The sequence below is a fragment of the Labrus mixtus genome, chromosome 13 (genome assembly GCF_963584025.1).
Source record: "Labrus mixtus chromosome 13, fLabMix1.1, whole genome shotgun sequence".
Lineage (NCBI taxonomy): Eukaryota > Metazoa > Chordata > Actinopteri > Labriformes > Labridae > Labrus > Labrus mixtus.
This window is the reverse complement of record NC_083624.1, coordinates 8,499,386-8,520,970: the sequence shown is the minus strand read 5'-3', so window position 1 is coordinate 8,520,970 and position 21,585 is coordinate 8,499,386. Positions and strand designations below refer to the sequence as shown.

The 21,585-nt window shown below is 41.9% G+C and overlaps 2 protein-coding genes across 4 annotated transcripts; one reads left to right on the top strand and one right to left on the bottom strand.

Annotated features, from left to right (window-relative positions):
* Positions 1-390: 390 nt before the first annotated feature.
* On the bottom strand, positions 391-3,306 carry LOC132986862 (cytochrome c oxidase copper chaperone). 3 transcript variants are annotated; one of them, XM_061053530.1, is made up of 4 exons: positions 3,193-3,306; positions 2,268-2,390; positions 2,076-2,183; positions 391-604 (listed from the first exon to the last, which is right to left on the bottom strand). In XM_061053530.1, exons 2-3 carry the CDS (start codon positions 2,381-2,383, stop codon positions 2,099-2,101), a joined length of 201 nt encoding a protein of 66 aa, XP_060909513.1. In that variant the 5' UTR covers positions 2,384-2,390; positions 3,193-3,306; the 3' UTR covers positions 391-604; positions 2,076-2,098. The 3 variants fall into 3 exon arrangements, with proteins under 3 accessions (XP_060909513.1, XP_060909515.1, XP_060909514.1); XM_061053532.1 differs by having other exon boundaries at positions 2,085-2,183; XM_061053531.1 differs by having other exon boundaries at positions 2,268-2,432; positions 3,193-3,279.
* Positions 3,307-8,219: 4,913 nt separating this feature from the next.
* hcn5 (hyperpolarization activated cyclic nucleotide-gated potassium channel 5) lies at positions 8,220-17,176 on the top strand. The gene is made up of 10 exons (XM_061053581.1): positions 8,220-8,610; positions 9,872-10,058; positions 10,695-10,799; positions 11,043-11,180; positions 12,925-13,086; positions 13,864-13,957; positions 14,076-14,203; positions 15,394-15,540; positions 15,668-15,905; positions 16,777-17,176. Exons 1-10 carry the CDS (start codon positions 8,426-8,428, stop codon positions 16,947-16,949), a joined length of 1,557 nt encoding a protein of 518 aa, XP_060909564.1. The 5' UTR covers positions 8,220-8,425; the 3' UTR covers positions 16,950-17,176.
* The last annotated feature ends 4,409 nt before the right edge of the window (positions 17,177-21,585 follow it).

Below are 21,585 nucleotides of genomic sequence, written 5' to 3'. Positions count from 1 at the left end.
TGGTGTGTGTCAGTGAACATGCTTGGCAAAGGGTTACGACCAAAAAACTCACATTAAGCTAGCAGGTAACAGCTCTTAAATGTGCAACTTCAAAAACCAAACCAGAGCATGGCCGGCGCTTTAACATTCAGCCTAAAGACAAGTGCAGAATGTGTCAAAGTATGTGCCCACTGCCAGGCACACCTCAGTACGAGTGACACACTACAGAGCAAGAATGCAGATATGCCAAGTATTGACTTTGCAGGGTCAAGAGTTATTTTTAAGCCCAAGTGCATACCAGGAACAGCAACTGTGGCAAGCAGCGATTCACTTAGAGTATGGCCCTTTAATACGCAACCTTCAGATTGAAGCACATCAACATTAGACGAACATAATGATGCAGACAGTAAGGCTTATTGCATAGGACTTTTATTCAATTTCACACAGCGTTTTTAGATATTCACACATTTCTCATTTGCAGACTTTTAAAAACAATCACAAAAAGACAATCAACCAAGCAGAGACTGAAGTGCACCATCTTCACATTTCTCTTCCAGTCAAGGTATAAATAAGCAGGGGAAAGGAGGTGAGAAGATCCAGGGTCATCTTGCACTTCACAAAAACACTGGAAGAGAGGAGGAAAACATGAGACTTACACTAAATGGCATTAAAACTGATATTCAGTTAACAGCGATTTGTTAATAGCTTTAAGAAGTGTTTGAATCGTAGTTGATTAACAAGAACAAACAAGCATTATGGTGATTCAAGAAAAGCCAGTAAAATGCTGATACACAACTTGATCCAGGAGGCTTCAGGCGTGTTTCATGTTTAGTCACGTACAGAGAGAAACACGCGCTCCTCCCATCCCTGCCATTTGTTACATGATGCTCTCGCCCGACGGTGCAGTTTGAGCACAACAATGAATTTATGTCATTGTGTAACAGCACAAAGAAACTAAAATGAGAGAAAGTGGAGTAGGTGAAATGAATGCCTCCATTTCAGCAAATGTGAAGGGCTTAAATTAAATGAAGTCAGGTATTTATAAAAGGTCCACAGGACGGGCAGGAGCTCATTACACACCTGAGTGACTCATTTAATGTTGGGCTACAGTAGAGATCGAGCGAGTAATCGTCCAGCTGACACAATCAGCCAAAATTAGCTCATCCAGTGACTAGATTTGTGCTTTATGGTTTAAAACAAGCATTATCACCCTCCAGAGTGTGATGCACCGTCAGGCGCGGTTACTTTTCAGTGGAGTGGCCATCTTGTCTTCATGATAAGTGTTTCAGGGATCAATGCAATAAACGTGTGTGTGTATCTCTCTACAGAGCTAAGAAAGATATCTGCTGGTATATTGTCATCGGATTTTTCGACCCCAACGTCGGTCAGGCCTCAGTCTTAAGATGTCGCACACATTAGGAAGAAATGGGCAACCAAGCAGGGAGTCACATGTACATGAAAGAAAAAAAATAAGGTACTTGTTCACAGCTATAAACAGTAAGTTATTAAATTATATTATTTTTTTATTTACTTAGAAGTTGTCCAACCCGGGCATTTACTGCACATGCAAGAAGGCAAATTGGACTAGTTTACTTTAGAGTGGATTTGGATGATCAGACCTCCACAAGTATTTTATTTCTTAAGACCAGTCAAAGGACAACTGAGCCCCAAGAATCATTAACGATGGGTCAAAATATGAAATTAATTTGTTTAAATTAATTCGTCCTTCACTTGCAATTTTTTTTTTTAAGCACAAATATCTTCATTAGGTTTTGAAAAGGTTTCATTTTTGCCCTTTAATATTCAACCTCACTTTGACCTTTAAAATCTGCGTGTAGCGTCAGGGGACTGTTTCATACGTGACATGAATGTGAACGTACTTTCATTCATTCCAGCGGCAAAATAAGTTAAAATCCAGGTGAGCATTATTCTGATTTCAGCCATGGCAGAGGAACTCCAGTCCCGACAGTTCAGCGTTAACTCACGGATGATTCAGTAACAGCTGAAGGACACAAACGACCCAGCAGGCAAAAGGCTGAAAACTCTAAATGTACCTGTGTTGTGTACATGCATGATCGTTATGTTGTGATACGTACCACACGCACACAAAGCAGAGTAGTTAAATCTTGAAGCCGAGCGCCCTCATGCAGTCTTTATGCGCCTCGATCAGGCCTCCACAGTTGTCCTCGCCCTTCTCAATGATGCTGCAGGGAGAGATAAAAAAAATTGGTCTCAATACAGACTTGTAAATGTTACGGGACACACACATCTCGAGGGTAGGTCCTCACCAAGCATCCCTGACTTTCTTTGTCTCTGGGCAGGCACAGCACGGCTTCAGCGGCTTCTTCTGCTCGGCGCTCTGAGGCAGAGACTCCACGCTGGCGGCAGACAGGGTTGATGACATCTTCTGGCTGAACGAGGGGAGAGAGGATACACTTCTTTAGACTTACAGACTATGAATGCAAGATAAATACCAGTTACACTTTTCATGAATCCAAGTATGTTTAAAAAGAAAAAAGAAAAAAAAAAAGTCTGGTTTGGATTCAGGACAGGTCATGAATATTCACAGATGTCATTAATGAGCACAATCCTCAGGACTCTAAGACTGGAAGATTGTAGTTGCATAACCGGAGTAACATCTTGCACCACACTCACACAGCTTCACTTTTAATGAGACTGTACTGATGCAACATTAGCTCAGAGGAGAGGACACACCAGTCTGCACAGATGTAATGCATGTCACTGTCAGGCAGTGGAATACAAGTTTACAAGTATTTACCCACAAATTAATGAAAACTCTTCAAACATACACACCACATCGACTTTCATATAGTGGTTTACATTTGTCTTCAAATTGTTCACTTCTCTTTATTGCACTTTCTCTTTGCTGTTCCTTATGTTTTGAATTCCTCGCTACTGCTCTGTGTGACTTTGACTCCCCCCCCCCCCCTTTAAATGTTATTGAATATGATTGACTTAGTTATGGTTTAGCTTCCTGCTTCAGCCAACAATATGGAGACCTTGCATAACGCTAAGCTAACGGTGGCTAACATGTGAGACATTGGCCTGATAACAGTGTAAGCACACACACACACACACACACGCTCGTTACACGTGTCGTGGGAGATTCTGTGGAGGATTAAAATGAACATTCAACAATCTTTAAAACACCTGCTGGCTAATGCAGCTGTTGAGCTAAGTGACGTAACTTACTTGTATGGGCGCTGGAGGCACGCGCTAGCAGAGGCTTCACCTTCAAAATGAAATCAACAGCGACCACGCTCACGTGTTCGGCCTTTTATACAAAATCACGTGATCGTTGGAGCCAGCAAAGGCTGCTGGGATATGTAGTCTGGCGGACAGAGGCGGGCAGAGAATGAAAAAATGACTTGTCTTGACAAATTAGCACAAGAGAGTAGCGCGTCTACAAATGTACGGTAAGCATTTTATTATCATGTTATTGTTAATTTTACAAGAAAATGAACCTTGAGAGAATTACGAAATGGTTTAGCTGTTTATGTTTATTTATAAATTAACATAAAAACAGTGTTGCATCAAGGCTCATTTATGTCACATTTAAGCAAGGTGTTGTAATTATGATACAACAATTAAAGACAGAAACAAAAGTCTTAATGGTTCTTTTTTTACTCAGGATGCTCATTAAATAAAGATGTCAATTAATATTTGAAGGGCCTTACTACCCAAATGTGTCAGTCAGTTTGTAAGAATAGGCACACAAACACGGACACACACACATACGCACACACACGCACACATTCACACACATTCACAGACACACACATACGCACACTTACACACAGACACACACATTCACACGTGTGCACACACACACACACACACACACTCACACACATTCCCTGACACACACATACACACACACACACTCACACACATTCCCTGACACACACATACACACACACACACACACACACACACACACACACACATTCACACACACACACACACATTCACACATACGCACACGTGCACACACACAAATAGTACACACACATGCTTGGAGCCACATATCATAAATTTCCTCTGACCTATAAAACATTAATACATTGACGATTCATCATTCTGCTGCTCAGCGATGATAAAGTTGCTGCTACAGCAACCATTACTCACACATTATCATCTAAAAGTTCAGATAAACCTTTTTTTAACCGCGTGATAACCTGCGACGGAAACCAGCATCACCTCTTCCCCTTCAGCACACGATGAAGGTTTCTAATACTGCACTGATTCATCAGAAAACCCGCTTAAAGACCATGATCAATTTTTTATTTAAAAAAAATATATAGATGTAAATTTCAATTCAAAACTCTACTTTAGAGGATTCAACTTTGACCTTTACTTCCAATCAAATATTAACCACAACGAAAAAGAGGTAAAAAAATGCACGTTTTGGTAAATATTAAACAGCTGGTTCCAGCCTTTTCAAATGAAATCATCTCACAAATAAACACTTTTTTTTAACATGTTTCAAACTTTTATATCCCAGAAGAAGTCAAACAATAAATCAATCTCACTTTTTAAAATTTATCCTAGCAACCTATAGCAGAGCTGAGCAGAAATTGCAGGCAAACTCCTCCACACCGTCTAAATTTGTTGACATGTTGGTGCAATGAAACCGTGTTTGCTCTCTCTTCCTCTCTCGCAGCAGCTTTTGGCTTAACATACGACTGAAGACCTAAAGTTTTCTTAAGCTTTTGTACTGTCCCATACTGTCGATCATCAACAAAATGAGATTGTATTGTTTGTTTTAAAACACGTGGTCAAAAAATATTTAAGAGTACCAGCTCGAGAGATTACACCTTTTTGTCGATAACTTAATTAACTCCACCACTCCGAGCTTTTCTTCGCCATCAGCTGCTTCAGGTGTCATTTTCTGTGTTGTAAATTATAGCTGCCGCTGCTGCTGCTGCTGCTGCTGCTGGTGGGTAGATTACAAACAGAAAGTGACTTAAGAGATTTCTTCAATAATAACACTGTTCATTTTCTGTCCTGCAGTACGGTAGCTATGTGTTTGCTTTCACATGTCTACTGGGTGTGCAGTGCGTCAGCGCGCCAAAGCAATGCGTAAGCAGAGGCACTGACTCACTTATTCTAGTTCGGGGGGCAGCTGTGTGCTAGATAAACGAGCAAGTAAGCACATCATTTGTTCGCTCTGTACCGTGTCAAAGACATGCACCTCTGTTTGAAACACATTTTTCTGCAGCTTTCGCTCGACGCAGGATTAGAGTCCGAGTTCTGTGCCGTGTTAAAAAAAAAAAAAAGCGAAGGGTTTTTATCTGTTTTTGTTTCGTTGTTCTCCGCAGAAATGTCCCCATTGGCCGAGGAGAGGGGCAGGGCCTCCTCCTCTTCAATATGCCACCACCTCCACCTCTAGAAATGCATAAGTGTAAGTACTCCTGGTCCAACCGTCTTTGATCTGTATTTACTACGCAGTGCCTTGATATATTCCTGCATGTACTGTGTACTATAATGACCTCAAACTTTGGCATACTCTGAGAACTGTTTAGACTCTGACTGGATCACCTTGTAGCATCATCTCACAGTGAATCTGAACAGGGCAAATGAGCGTTCCTCAACACTGCAGACACATCTGTTATTTTGCCCGGCAGCAAAGTGTCAGTCTAAATAATGATGGTAATAATGCCAAGACCCCCTGAGAGAGGTCCAGTGTTGTTGAGTCTGCAAAAAGTAAGTAAGAAACACTTCACCAAGCAGCAGCCAGTCAGATCAAGTCAAGTCACATCACATTTTGCTTCAGAGAGCTTAACAGTCTGTAAAGCAAACCATCTGTCCCTCAGACTCTAAATTTGGATAAGAAACAAATCCCACATCAAAAAAAAAAAAACCTCTTATCTGGGACGGAAAATGAGAGAGACCTCAGGAAGCCTCTGTGGAAGGAAACTGGATTGACATAGTTGATTTGTTTAATACATAAATGGATCTATGATTGTGTTTTCTTGAAAATGCACGTTTTGACAGAAACCAACACGGACTGAGCACGACACCGTTTTCTGACACTAGAGCATCGTTTGCATCCTGTGATCCTATAAAACATGACCACACTGTTTCCCTAACCTCAACAGAATCCTTTAAGTATATATGTTAGGCTCTACAGCAGGTTGCATAAGACAATACATGTTCATGTTTGTAGATTTGGGAGGCAATGAAAAACTCATTTGTAGGGATGTTGTGATCAAGATTGTTTGTCCTCAATCCTTTTGAGACTCCTTTTATACTGAGTATGTGGAAAAACGTAATCCCAATCTGATACTTATATGTCCCTTTATAATATAGAAGAACAATTCTCACTTTAGTTACATTAAAGGAGATCTATTATCCTCACTTTCACCATGAATGATGTCAGTCTGGGACACTTATCGAGGAGCGTTGTGGGATGTGCAGCTCAAAACCTCCTTCTTTATCTGATACCGACGTCAGTAACATCCTTGATTTCAGCCTCTGCCTAAAATGCTTCATTTCAGCTGCTGTCTCTTTAAGACACCCCCCCCCCCCCCCCCACTTTCCTCCAATTGGCCAGCTCTGTGTGCAGTAGCAGGGCATTTTCTGAACAAACAGTTCTGGGGACTTTTTGAAGTGTGCACTAGGGAGTTCCCTGAGAACTACACAGATGGTACACGGTGTGAGGGATGACAGGTCAGGTGTTTATAGGTCACAGGTCAAAAGGAGGTGAGTTGACAGATGGCGGGAACGCACTGTTCGTACTGCAAATGGTAACTCGTTACTTCTAACATGCGTTCTCGGCAACAGCAGTTTAAGATCTGCACAGCTCACAGTTTTCATCTCATCATTACAGCAATCCGTCTGTCTCATCATTTTATTTTTTTAAGATTTCTTTTTTTGGAAAGATAGGACAGTGGATAGAGTCGGAAATCAGGGAGAGAGAGAGTGGGGTATGCAATGCTGGAAAGGAGGCACAGGTGGGATTTGAACCTGGACCGCCCACCTGGAGGACTTTAGCCTCCGTACACGGGGCATGCTCACTATCCACTGCACCGCCAGCGACCCCTTGTTCCATAATTTAGCAATAACCGGGAACGTCACCCACAGTTATTTCATTTTCCTCTGATACACATCAAGACTATTCCTTATGTAAGTGACTAAAAGTTTGCACATTGGGACATTAGATAGTCACTATAATTATATCATTCTGAAGTGTTTCTTGGATTTCACTTTGAACAGTTGCAAAGAAAATAGCAGAAAAGACGTGACACCCAACTATTATATAAACTGCTTTATTCTGATAAATCTGAGTCCCGGGGGGGATCGCACGTTGAGCGAGAGAGTTTGCACCTGGAAAGGACTCACACGAAACACATAAACACATAAACCACGTCTTTGCCAAAAGCGAATCATTCGACCTCAATACATCATCCTGCTGGTGAAAATGAGCCAGAAATAAGTGGGGGGGGGGGGGGAAGTCGCTCCGAGCTGCATAATGTCTACCATGTAAACAATAACAATAATCTCATGAAATGCGCCTGACATTAGTAGACACATTGCACGCACTAATCTGATGGTAATTCACCGTGCTCACTGACATGACCCCCCCTCAGATAAGCCCAGAGAGCCGCTGCATCCTGTGATATCATTTCTCTTTTTATGCATTTCAAACTTTGTTGCAAACCCTCAGAAAAAAAAAAAGAAAAAGAAAAAAAACTAAATAGGCCAGTTGGATAAATCTCAATCTTCCACTTTGAAGCCTGTGAAGACAAATATTTCAGCTCCTGTGTTGTTTTGTTTTTGATGTTAAAATAGCAAAGAAATAGCACAGGAGCTGCCTCGGAGCTGAGAGCATACGTACAGCATCAGGTAACACGGCGCAGTGTTTAATTACATCCCTGATAGAAACAGCCCGGACTGAACTCATCGCTGCACACGCTGCCAGATGTCTGCTTCACAGGACAGTTATTGTGTTCCTCTTAACACGCACACACACACGCACACACACACGCACACACACATGCCATTGTCTTCAGTATTAATGTGAGCCAGACCTTACCCTCTTTGACATGGCTTGATTCATGTGGGGATGAGACACAGATACTGAATAGTTGATGAGCTGCGAGAAAAAGAAAAGAAGTGAAGGGTTGGGGTGGGGGCAGAAATAGAGAGAGGCAGCCAGGGGAGGGAGGGGAGGGGAGGGGAGAGGAGGAGAGGGGAGGGAGCAGGAAGGCGGGTATCCGCTCGCCTCGCTCCACACAGCCTCAATAAGCCCTGAGGTTGGGAGCCTTGATGGAAAATTACCTTGTGACCACGAGGGGAGGTCAGGACGGGTAGAGTCAGCCTTCACTTGTCCTGGGAAGATAAAGCAGCAGCAGCAGCAGCAGCAGCAGCAGAGGGAGGATGGCTCGCGCGTTCGGCTGATCACTGGGGACGAGGTCGGGCCATGGAGAAACTAAAAGGTCCCGTCGTGGGATGCAGCAAAGCCACCTGTGGATGGAGAGCCCTGCTTCTCCCGCAGCTGAACCGCCAGTCGCTGTACGTGTACGGCAGCGAGATGGCCGTGGAGAAGGAGTGCCTCCGACAGCTCCAGAGCGGAGTATTTGTCATCCACCCATTCAGCCTCATGAGGTATTTTGAATATATCTGATAGATTCAGGCCAGTCCTGTGCTGCACCTTCACGTTGAGTCTGTGAATGTTTCTTAAAAAGTTTCTGTAAATTCTCTCAGGTGAGGATGTGCTCCAGGGATTATTCTCATCTTATTTCATATTTCACATCATACCTGACACGAGGAATGCTTCACTAGTACGGAAAAAGTAGAGTTACCTGCATCCCTTTCAATATCAGTGAATGAAGGGCTAAACATGTGCATATTTAAGCTTCTAAATCTTACAGAGTTGCACGTGTTATGTGTCGACCTGAGGTGTAGGAGTGAGCACTTCTTCTCGTTTTATTGACTAATCAATTAATGTAGCGTATACTCCAGAGATTAATTTAGTGTAGTTGTAAGGGTACAGTGCAATTAGTGTAAACACAAGGTGAAAAATGCCAGAAATAACCAAAAAGCCTAATTTCCATGAGTAGTCCCTGGCCAAGGTGTTAAAAAAGGCTCCTTAAAATACTTCAAAGGAAAAAGCAGGTCATGAAGTTTAAAGACACAGGACGCACAAGTTATAACAGCATATTGTACAGAAGCAGGAAAGATAGAGAGGAAACTAACAATTAGCTGCAGCCCTCCTTATTGGTTGCATATTGCATTGCTTTAGCATTAGTCAGCAAAAAAAATAATTGAGCATCGTTTGCATTTTTGTTGCAAACAAGAACAGAAGAATACATTATAAACACGTGTTTACATGCTAAATTCAAGAAGCATTCAAGCAGAGAAGTGACCCCAAATGATAATTTGATGTCGACGATCAATTAAGGAGAGTGAATAAATATTGTGCAGCCTTGTGATGGGTTTTTTCTTTTTTTTTAGGATGCCACTGTGGGATTATGGGGCTAAACGGGGATAACGTGACTGCCTTTAAGTAATGTTTCTGAGGATGGGCTGCTTGTCATCATCCGTGCAGCGTCGATATTTATAGCCTGTAAGGTGATCACATGGAGTGAAAACGGAGAGGAGATGAAACAATCGGGAGCAGAGAGTTATTTGAGCCTGGCAATCGAAGCCTGTGCTGCGAACATGTGCCGTTACAGTAGCAGAGTATTTAGTGTGCATAAATCATCTTGCATTACTGGCTGCAGCATGACGGTCTAATGAGTGCTTCTGGCAAATAATCTGACACTTTGCTCTACATGGAAAACAAGATCTGAAGACAGTCGCACATGCTCACATATGCTTTGTTTTTTTTTCTCTCCCCCCCCCCCCTCTCTCTCTCTTGCTGCAGGAGTTACTACATCATGTGCATGATGGCAATCACATTTCTGAACCTCATCGGGATTCCCATGGAGATAGCATTTCTGGACGGGCACAGCGGGCTGGCATGGGAAGGCTTTAACGTGTTTTCAGACACTCTGTTCCTCATAGACGTGGCTTTGAATTTCCGCATGGGCATCATTACAGAGGACAGCGAGGTGAGAGTGGCTGCGCTCTATTTTCAGACACAATCTGATGGACTATAATCCCCGCACAGACAAGCACACACAATCCATCTCTGCCTCATCTGTAATCTACCAAATACACGAAAGGCTAGATTATCAAACTCCCCTCCTGCAGCGCCTGGACATGGGCATATTGGCACCTGCTGTTTGATTTTATAACAGGGATTATGCTGTATTAGATGAGTGAGGGGTATAACATTCCTGATAAAGTATTACGCAAAATATACCCTCTTTGTTTTCATCTGCTCATGCTTTGTGACTTCTATCTTGCCAATCACAAATAGCCCATCTGTGGTGTGCTTTCTGTTTCTGGTGTTTACTCTGGACTGCATCTGGTTTTGCCAGATTTATTTTCAGTCCCGTTTTTGTGCTGCTCTGTTTGAAAAATTCATGCATGTGCTTTTGGCAACACTGTCAAATGAATTTGGAACTCCTTTGAAGGCGCTGCTTATCTCATCTTAACAACACTGTCTCCCCCTAATTTCTGGACAAACTCCCAAAATATTGGTTCAGTTCAAGAGTTAAATTATACATGTGGTGGTGGCGGCACGTGCAGCACTGCATCCTCATCCGTCTGCTCATTCTGCTTCTCTCCCTCTCCTTTCGCAGGAAGCTATTCTGGACATCAAGCGGATCCGGGTCTGCTACCTGAGGACGTGGTTCATACCGGACGTTATTGCTGCTTTCCCAATCGGCTACATTCTGCTGTTTGCGGTAATAATTAGGAGGGAGTGTTGAAGCAGCAAAGAGCCACCAGTGCGCTGCAGAGTTTGCCAAAACAAATTATGCACTAAGTTTGTTTTCGGGGGTTATTTTTAGAAATTTCTCCCAACAGCTGCAGGAATTTGTTTTTAAGACAATTGCTTTAAAGGGTGAATTAAGTCATGATAAGATACACACTAATTGAATAAACTACATTTAGGCTGATAATTGAGCGCCTGTCTTTTATTATTCCAGGACTTACACTACAACAACGATGACAACCCCTCCAAGACCAACAAGATGATGAGGATCCTGATGTTTGTGCGAATCCTCAGCCTGATCAGGCTCGCTCGGGTGTCCAGACTTGTCAGGTTCTTCAATGAGGTGGAGAAAGTAAGTTCAACTGCCCGCGTAATTTAACCAAGCTTTCTCCTCCATGCAGATATTTTCTACAAGACCTGGCTTAGACGATGGAACTGATTTCCCCAGCGCACCTCATGAAGTGTTTTTGGGGGTACAAGGTTGTTGTTAAGTAAATCAGAAATTGATGACTCAGCACAGTGTTTTACAAAGGATTCAACAAAACACTCTTTCTACAAGTGGCTCCTCCTGGCTTGTGCATCTTTAAAGCTACAGTAGGCAGCTTTATTCAGCAGACTTGTGAATCAAATCTATCAAGTTTAGCTTTGCACGTCACCAACCAATCACAGCGACCCTGAACGGGAAAAGCAGTACAGATAATGGATGGATGGATGCATGATAATGATTTGGTGGGCGGGGCTTACCGGAATGATAAGAGGTAGCAGATGGAGAGGGAGATTTATTGCAGAGATTTGTTCATGTTGCTTACTGCCTCTTAAAAAAGAGGTTTTAGACACAGATCAAAAAGATGAAGAATAAAACACAACTTTACTGTAAATGTGAACACAGAACTCAACCATTATAATTTAGTATAATACAATACAATATACTCCATCTTTCAAACAATAAAACGACTTGAAACAAGAATCACAGCAGTATTCATGACTGAACCTTCTTTAAAAACTCTTTTAATCTGAGTTTAAAATAATCCCAGTCGGGATCCAGTTTAAAGTGGGGAGGCTTGTTTTCCACATTTTTATCTAGAACAGAAAAAGATGTTTGTCCAAAGAAGGATTAACACAAGGTCACCTTTGCAATTCCAGTTAGATGCTCAGCGTGTTACTGAACTCGTTCCTGAACTCGTTCCTGTAATTGGTATCACAAGGTCATGGAACACCTGAGGGGCCTGATTATACACACGTTTTGCTGAGGTCGTCATTTCCTGCTACCCTACCTTGTTTCAATTGTGACATTATTTCTTTTGCTTTTCACAGAAATCATATCTCATTTTAAACTCTACTTTGACCTTAGTTGACAGATTTGCATTTTCAAGGTCAATTTCTTCCTACTAGGAGAAATGATGACAAACTATATCTGTAGCCAGGGAGAAAATATTTACTTTTTATCCGTTAGTAACTTGGAAGCAGTAATTCATGCATTTATTTCATCACGGTTAGAGTTCTGCAATTCACTGTACTCAGGTCTCACACAACATAACCTAAACAAACTCCAGCTGATCCAAAATGCCGCAGCCTGATTCATAACCAGGTCCAACAAGAGACAACACTTCACACCCGTTTTAAAATCCCGTCACTGGCTCCCAGTCCGCTTAAATCTTATAGACGGTCTGATCCAGATTACATTGCTGACCTCCTGACCCCCCTATGAACCCCCATGCAACCTTAATACCTCTGGTGGGTCATTACTTACTATTCCAAGGACCAACATTAAAGCTGAAGGTGAGCGAGCCTTCTCTGTCCGGGCCCTTAGGCTGTGGAATAACAGAGATCAGAGAAGCAAACACACTGTCTTCTATTAAGTCACTTTTAAAAACTCACAGTTTTATTTGATTTTATGGTTTTATTGTTGTTTAATAACGGTGTGTTATGATCTATCCTATGTTGCCTATTGGCTTTGAATTGTATTACAAAAGAGATACCTTGATTTCTTTGACATACGCTCCATGTCAGTAAAATAAATGACAAGGGAATGACTGGTTTCAACCCTTTAAGTATTTGTCATTAAGCATCTGTTTCCTTGTCTTTTTCTCTGACAGGTGTCTAATGCAAACTTGGAGGTGGTCCGCCTCTTCTTCCGCATCTTGTCTCTGTTCATGATGATTTTCCTGCTGTGTCATTGGAACGGCTGCATCCAGTACTTCGTCCCCATGCTGGAGGAGTTTCCGACCGACTGCTGGGTCCGGAAAGAAAACCTGATGGTGAGACCAACCTCTCAAAATCTTCCATCTCTAGCGCTGGACAATCAATCTAAATGATGTGGCATTGCTAAATAAAATATTTTCATTATTTTAAAGGTTACATATTATGCAAAATACACTTCACTATGTTTTTCCAACACTGATATTTGTCCCTAGTCTGGCTACAAACCCCCCAAGTATGAGAAAAGTCAATCCTCTCCGTCTTTTGCCTGCTCCACTTTTTTAGAAAATATGTGCTCAAACAGCCCGTCTGGAATTTTTCCCTTTGTGACATCACAATGGGCATTAACCCCTCCCCCAGGTGGGTGACACTCCCACAGCTTGGTGTTTGTTCTGCCCTCTGAGTCTGCCTTCTCACCGTGAACAATAGGACATGGAGCGAGAAAGCCCGAGTACACCCAAGCCCTTCCAGAGAGGGGGTGTGGTCAGACACAGCTCATTTACATTTAAAGGTACAGACACAGAAACAGCCTGTTCGCAGCAGGGCTGATATATAGGGGTTAGTAGGTATGTTTAAATACAGGATCAGAGTGGATTTAGAACAAGAAACTTTACAGACATGTTGTGGGGAGCTGTGAGGCTTATTTAAACGTATTGAAAAGGAGGATAATATGTGACCTTTAATTTAATACATTTCTCAAGCAAAATGACAGAATAGCTCCAGCTTCTACCACAGACTGTAAGCTTTAAAATGCCGCTTAAGGAATCTGAAATTTTTGTTTTCAAGCTCCAGATCTACAAATAAAGTATTTCTAAAGATAACATAATCTCTTCCAGAATGCCACGGTGATCGTGAAGTACTCATGGGGAGTTTTCAGAGCTCTATCTCAGATGATCGCCCTCTCCTATGGCTCCATGGACGCTCCAACAAGTGAGACTTATAGATTTCCTTTAAAAAAAACCTCAGGCGTCTCGTGTTCTGTTTCAGATATAAATATACCCATCCATCCACACTGGAGGAGGCACTGAGTCTGTGTATTATTCTGCAGATTACGTCGAAATGTGGATCGTCATGGTCAGCATGGTGTCCGGGTGTCTGATGTACACCGTCCTCGTGGCAAACGCTACAACCATGATCGCTAACACCGACCCAGCTGCCAAGGAGTACAAGAGCAAGGTCATTATGGCTCATGTTTTCCTTGATCCCCACATATGCCTCAGTAGAAAACAAGTAACGGTCCTTAGAGAATCCGGAATAAGCTTTTCAGTTTTATTGTTTAAGCGTAAAATTTAATCGGATCTAGGTATAAAATTGTAAAGTTATCGTGTGATATTATTAAATTAAATTGTATGCAAAACAAGTTATCAATTATCTCTTTAAATAAGTGCATTGATGTTAAAACAATCAGAACAAAATGAGTCCCTTAGTGGCCTCTTAATCTCAGGAAACACATGGAAAGCAACATTTGACACAGTTGCTGCAACAATACAAAAGATATTTTTTTACCCATGTTTCTGGCCTTAGACTTTATAAGAAGACGGACAGCCTAACACCTATCTCAAAGTGAAGCCAAATGATTTAGAACGCCCCCACCTCTCTTTACTGACTGGCCGCAGTAGAGGTCATAGCTCCGCCCTCCTCCATGGTAGCAGATGGTACGTGGGTCAAGCAAGAAAATCAAAATAAATCTCAATACATTTTTGTCAAACCCAGTTTCTGTTGTGATGGGTTTTTATGATCAAGCTGATCTGTATTCAAGTCCTCTTCTTTCTGTTGTTTTAAAAAGATGCCTGTAGCAGAGATATTTTGGCTTCACTTCTGTACAACAGGAGGAGGTGGTGACGCCTGTCCATCTTCATATACACTCAGTGTAACTGACCCTTAAAGATCTTGTCAAAAAAAGGTGGTTCTCTTCAGCACAATGTCTCAGTTACACCATAATACATGTTTTTATAAATGTCCTATTATGGGAGCAATAAGTAACTCTGACACCAAGCGTTTAGAATTGGTACTGCAGTCAAATTCACAACATTAGAGAGAGCTTGGAAACGCTAAGGGGCGTCCAAACTTCCATGTGGAGGTGCCTTAAAACCTTCTGTGGTCAAAAGAAATGCAGACCATTACCGCCATTACTATCTAATGTATATACCTAATAAAACAAATGTATAAAAGGACTAAATTAAGACATTTTTTTACACAAATAGTCAAGGATAAACTGCACTGTATTTCACTGTTAGATAAACACACATCTTTCCTTCATACCTAGTATTACCAGTTGCAGCTGAGCAGGTCCAGTCAGTGTAAGGCTGGGTGTCATGTATCAGGCAACGAGGGGTGGTTCATGAAGACATTGTGACTCTCCACAGATGAGTCGTTTGGAGCACTACATGGCCTTCATGAAGCTGCCGCCTGAGCTGTGCCTTCGTATCAACAACTACTACCAGGCTCGCTACGGAGGGAAGTGGTTTCAAGAGAAGGATGTCATAGATACGGTGTCCTCAGCGCTCAAAGAGGTAAAGCTGTGCTTCATCATTCTTTACGGTTTGTCTTGTTTTCTGGTTAATGATGATGAGTGGTGATCTCATTTGTTCTTCTTTCTAGTCACTTATTGCCACATCATTTCTTTACTTTTATTTTCAGCAAATCCTGGTGGTGATGTGCAGCCGACTGCTAAGAAACGTGCCGATATTTCAGAGCAGAGATGAAAACTTTATCAACTCCGTCCTCACCAAGCTGGAGTACGAGGTTTTCCTGGAGGGAGACGTGATCGTACGACAGCACGTCCCGGGTGATCGCATGTTCTTCATCGACCACGGCCAGGTCCTCCTGGAGACGGATTCCGACGACAGGGAGCTGTGTGATGGAGACTACTTTGGCGGTGAGTTGGATTCACTTTTTGTTACTGAGTGCCTGAGTGGTGCGGCAGAAGCGTTATGTGGCAGGGCTTCTTGTTTGAAGAGTGAAAATCCTGCCAAACTCCATTTAATAAACTGTCTTTCTTTCCGTCTCACTAAAACCATTATAACAGTTGGATATCCACAAGCTGTGCTGTAACATGGAAGTGCTTTAGAAAAAAAAAAAAGGGAGCAGCCTGTTCTGTGGATTATCTACAGTAACAGGGATCATGCTTCTAGGAAAACTGCTGCGGCTGTGATTCTTTTGGAGCCGTGAGCATCACTGAAACATACCGCTGAAGCAAGATAAATTGGGTATTAAAAAGTTTACACAGTTTGTGTTAATGAGAGCAGTTTTTACAAGGGGAAGGGACAGACAGAGCAGCAGAAAATACATGTTTAAGCCTCTGCCATTTGGACATAAAGGATAATAAGGAGTTACATTTTTGATTTACTGCTGTGAAATCAAAGAAACTGATCCATTGTGTTAGTTTGGATTTTTTTGGCAGGTCTGAAAGTTTCCAAATTATTTTTCTTCACTCAGCATTCAGTGCTTTTCCACGTAAAATGGACTGGGCTCATCAATTTCTTAGCATTCCAGAGAACCATTTTTTTTTTTTTTTAAAGTGAAGGAGTCCCTCTGTTCTGTTTTGGGGGGGATTTATTTAATTCTCTGACTTTAAGTAAGAACAGGTCCTAATCTTTTTGGCAGTGAAACCCAGAAGCGTTAAGAGCTAAGCAGGCTTCCCGAAACAACTCAGCTGGGTCTGGTGAATTAATTTAGGATTAATTGTCAGAACTCATCCCCGTCGCTCATTAACCACGCCTTTGTGGTTCCCTCTGTGTGTACAACAGAGACATGTGTGCTGACCAAAGGCAAACATCTGGCCACTGCGAAGGCCCTGACGGACTGCCAGTGCTTCTCTCTGTCCTGGGCCGACCTTCGGGAGACGCTGGAGAGCTTCCCAGATGTCAGGAAGGACTTAGACAAGATGATTCAGCTCAACCCTGACGTTGGGCTTGTGTAAGACTGTACTTGGACCTTTTTTTTTTTATAGTGAAACGAAAAGAAGATGTGGACATGTCATGTGATGGACAGTAAAGCTGTGGCTGAATCCTCACGAGGACACGGATTGGACACCTCTCCTCGGATGAGATGTATAGTTTTGAAGAAATATTACTATATATATTTTACAGGCATAATTCTGTACTCTTATCCTTCATATATCCGCAATAAACAAAGACCTCAACTGAATCCAATTTGCATTTAGTCTTGGTGTTTCAGAAGTCAAACCTTGCATATCTTAATGACATGCGTCCTTAAAAATTACCCTCGTTTTTCTGCAATTTGTAATTCACTTGTAAGTAAAATAACACACTACATGTTAACTCCACTGTGAGAGTTACAAATAACTGAGCTTTACTCTTGGTGTGTCAGAAGTCAAACCATGCATCTGAAGGTTTTTTTAACACATGCTGCATGCACTCCTGATTATTCCAAGAACATTTTGAGACAACCTGCACCTGACATCTTCTTGAGTTGCTCTTTCACACATGTCCCTCAGTGTGGGACATTTTCCATGCTAGATGGGGGTGCAATGGGGGGTCTGTGTAGTGTTTACAATATATTCAAGATGGTGGACGAAGCAAAAGAGTCAGACGCTATGATGACATTTTTTGCCTTTATGTCAATCGTATGTGTAATTTGACATTTGCCATTACATGTATGAAGACCAAACCAGTTGGTTAAACCAGGATATAAAAAGTCATCACCCCCACCCGCTTGCTAGTCGCAAATTTTCCTGAATAGTCACTGCTGCATTCTCATATCGGGTCACCCTGACTTCTTGCTTTACTACAAGGATGGCTGGAAATAAATTGGGATGAAGCTCGGGTGAAAAATACATCTGTCTTCCTTCACACATGCAGGTCACTCTGAAAATTGCTGCAAAAGAAAGAAAGAAAATATGACCTTTTTCGTTTTAACCAAGAGAACATTTATTTAGATGATGATGATGTGTTTATTCCACCGTGAAAGCTAAAAAAATCAAAGCTGATCCTGTAATATGCTTATGAAACAGCTGTGTGAGAGAACAGCAGGTTGTTTCCTTTCCCTTGCTCTCTCATCCAAGCACACACATGGTGCCAGCCGGTTTTTTTTTTTGTTGCACTCAGAGATAGTAGGAGGTTTTGGGGGATGTTGCACTTCACTTCCATCCCACCCATTATCACATGGACAACCTCACCTGCTCCCAGACCCTCTTGCAGCTTGCCTCAGAAACACTTGAAGCCAGGTAGTGTCGCACCCTGCCCGAGTCTGCAAGCATATAACTCAAGTGGGCGTTTTTTACATCTTCTACTGCAGGTCCACGATGTAAGCTTCGTCCAGCCAAATTGGTAAGTCACCGCCATTACGCTGGGGAATATAGCCCCTGATTCCTGTTCTTCCATTGTCTATTCATCCTTCTTGTACTCGTATAAAAGTGCCTGATTACAGGGAGAAGTATCAACAAACATTATAGTTCTTCTCCAGGGTCTAAATGCTCCTCGTCCAAGCCTCCTTATGAAGAGCTGTATTCCTTTACAGCCTCATTAAGATGCAGCCATAAATCCTCCTCTACAACAATAATTGTTGTCGCAAGATACAAATCAAACAAGTGTTCAAAGCACTGGCTGCTTAAAGAGTAGGTTTAGCCACCTTGATATCCATTAGTCTTTTGGATTGCCACTATAAAACCCCAGCTGCCCCCATGTTGGTGTTCTTGGTGACCACACTGGGAAGTGGTGGAATTGAAGTTAAGATCCTTTTTCCTTTCCAGACCTTATGGCTTAATCTACATTTTTTAGACATTCTGTGGTACAATGCAGCAACTATCTGTTGAGTGTTTTTGCCTTGTTATGTTTTGCTTTGGTAGTTAACAATGTTGAAACAATTGGCTATTTAACTTTTGTTAATTTCTACTTTTGCTCAGGCCTTTGTCTACAAATGGCGGTTTTGGACTGGCAGTGCTGTTTAGTGTTTTCAGCGCTAAGCGTCCTTAGCTTAAAAACATCCTTGACGTCATCCTTTGTGGCACAACATATCCCAGGATGTAAAGCTACCAAGTCAAATGAAATGGGGGACTATAAAGCGGTTGAGGATTACACTTTTAAATGTATAGAATTGGTTTCACTTGGTTGAAAAGCTAGCGATACAAATCTTAAAAAACTAAAGGGGTCTTTGAAGTATCTTTAAAATGAAAGATTACTGTAAGTTACAGTGACATTTGTTATTGTAGCAAGTTTCGGTGCAGCTGTCAAGGCTGCTAGCCTACAGTAGTGGCGCTTCGTAATGAAAGGCTAAGGTGGGGGGGTGGATGCAAACAGGAAATGCTCTTTCTAGACCTGAATGCCTCATTTCAGTTTTGCCTGAGCGGAATACGCAGCTTACAAAGGTTGGGTCTTTCGTAGGCTTGGTCCTTCAAAGGAAATTACCCCTGTATTGGAGTAAAGCTTATCGTCACACGGGAACGCCAAAAAGCCAACGGGAGAGGAAACCCAAAATAAAAACAGGAAAGATGAGACAGAACCGTTGTGAGGGACCGAAGACTGAGGCAATTTCCAAAAATTTGAAGAGGCTATAGGGTCAAAACCAAGTAGGGTCAGCATCAGGTCGAGAATCAGTGTTGAAGAAGAGTGAGCATAAGAGGCTTATGTACTGGCTTGATTGGATATGTGGCAGTTGAGTACACAGGTGAGCAAGGTTAGCTGTCGAGATGGGGTTGGGGGCGGGGGGGGGGGGGGGCAGGTAAAGTGGAAGTGATGCTGGGTAAGTGGAAAATTACAAAGAGAGAGAGAGAGCAGGTGGGCAGTGAAGCCAAACGGTGGCACCGTTCTAAAAAACGAAATAGTGAAGTTTGTTGGAGAGACAGGAACAACCACCACTTCACCAGAACTGATGTGCAAGATCATTTCTGGGGTTGGCTTTCAGGTTTGAGTGCCTGAAAAAGTTCTTGAGGACAAATAGTGCCATCATGAATTTTGACTTTAGCAACTAAACTTGTCTGATATTTCATTTGAAAAGCAAGGAGGTAAAATCAGGAAAAAAAAACCATCTATCAGTGCAATTCTCTCTGGTCTGAACCACGATTCACTATTCTTCAGGAAAATTGTGCAAAATGTTTTGTATGTTTGTGTTACTAATCCGAATTTTACTGACAAAATCCATGTGTTTTATATTAATTTCAGGTGTGTCTGCAGCTTTAATGAGTCATGTACAGTATCACATTGTATTGTCTCTAACAGCACAATCACCATTCTAGGATTATTGCAGGCCACACTGAACAAATGACTGTTTACAAACTCATCATTCCAGCAGAACAGAGGCTGGCTAAGACTGTTTTGGCTCATTCTCTTAAACTGAAGCAAACACTTGGCCCTGTGGGACTGTCCGATTTCCTCTCTTTCCTCAAAATAAACCCTGCAGATGTCACAAACTCTCTGTAATGAAAAACAGCCATGCAAGGTTGTCCAAGGTTCTGCACACAGAGAGCCTGTGTGCTTTCTCTGTCTGCAGAACATTATGTGACAATTTTCAGGAGATTTTGAAGTATGAAAATAATTGGATGCACTTCAGTTTTTCATGTGTTTGTTGAATTTGTCAGCTAAAAAACAAACAAAGGTTTGCACGTGTTCGTGTGCCTACAGTGGAGTAAGATAGTTTGTTTTGGTTTTTTGCATGTGCCTAAAATGGTCAGAACCTCCAGTCTGGACTATATAATGTTTAAAATCATAGATGTAGACATTATTTAATCACACATATGTTTGGGAGACCCCCTCTTTCTAGTCTCAAGTTTGGCATTTTGGATACAGCTTTTTTATTTTGTTTTGTTTTCCAGATCAACCAGAGGTGACCATATTTGGATGAACGTTGTTATGTCTGCTGTTGTAGTGACTTGTTAATCTCAGATAGAAGTATACAAATGTTACAAATTCACTTAGCAGACGCTTTTATCCAAAGCGACATACAGCTGGGGATCGAACCCTTGACCTTTTGGTGAAAAGGTGATGACTCTACCAACTGAGCCACAGCTGCCTGTATACTCATTGAAATCTAATTTTAGCTAACAAAAAAAAGAGGTATCACCAAACCATACACGGTAAACCATTAGTTTAGGATCCCCCTTTTTGAAGCCTCAAGCAGTTTGGGGCCATTTTTTTGTTTTTCGCCAAATGCTAAAAGATACCATGGTGCTATCATCGATTTTAGTTTCAATTTGACCAGCGTTAACGAATTGAACATCTTGCTGTATTGATGAAGACTTTTAATTAGCCATTTAGACCAAATACTCAAAATAAAATATTTGATATGGTGATACATTGAGAGAGAAGTAGGATCATTTTAGCACAAGATTATAAAATCTGACATCTTTTTGCAACCAGTAAAGTTGTCCTCTTAGAGTTGCCATTAGAAAGAACAAAGGTTTAGAGCACTTTTGCATTGACCATATTGACCAGGTGACCACCCTCAAACGCTGTCATAATGTACTACGTTTCCTGGGTTGGTATCTGTATAAATTAGGGTTACTGACAATAGTTATCAGACCACTGCCTCCAGATTGATCAACACATTGGTTAACCCAATAGCTACGGTTAGCCAACAAGTAATGTTAGCATCCAGCCACT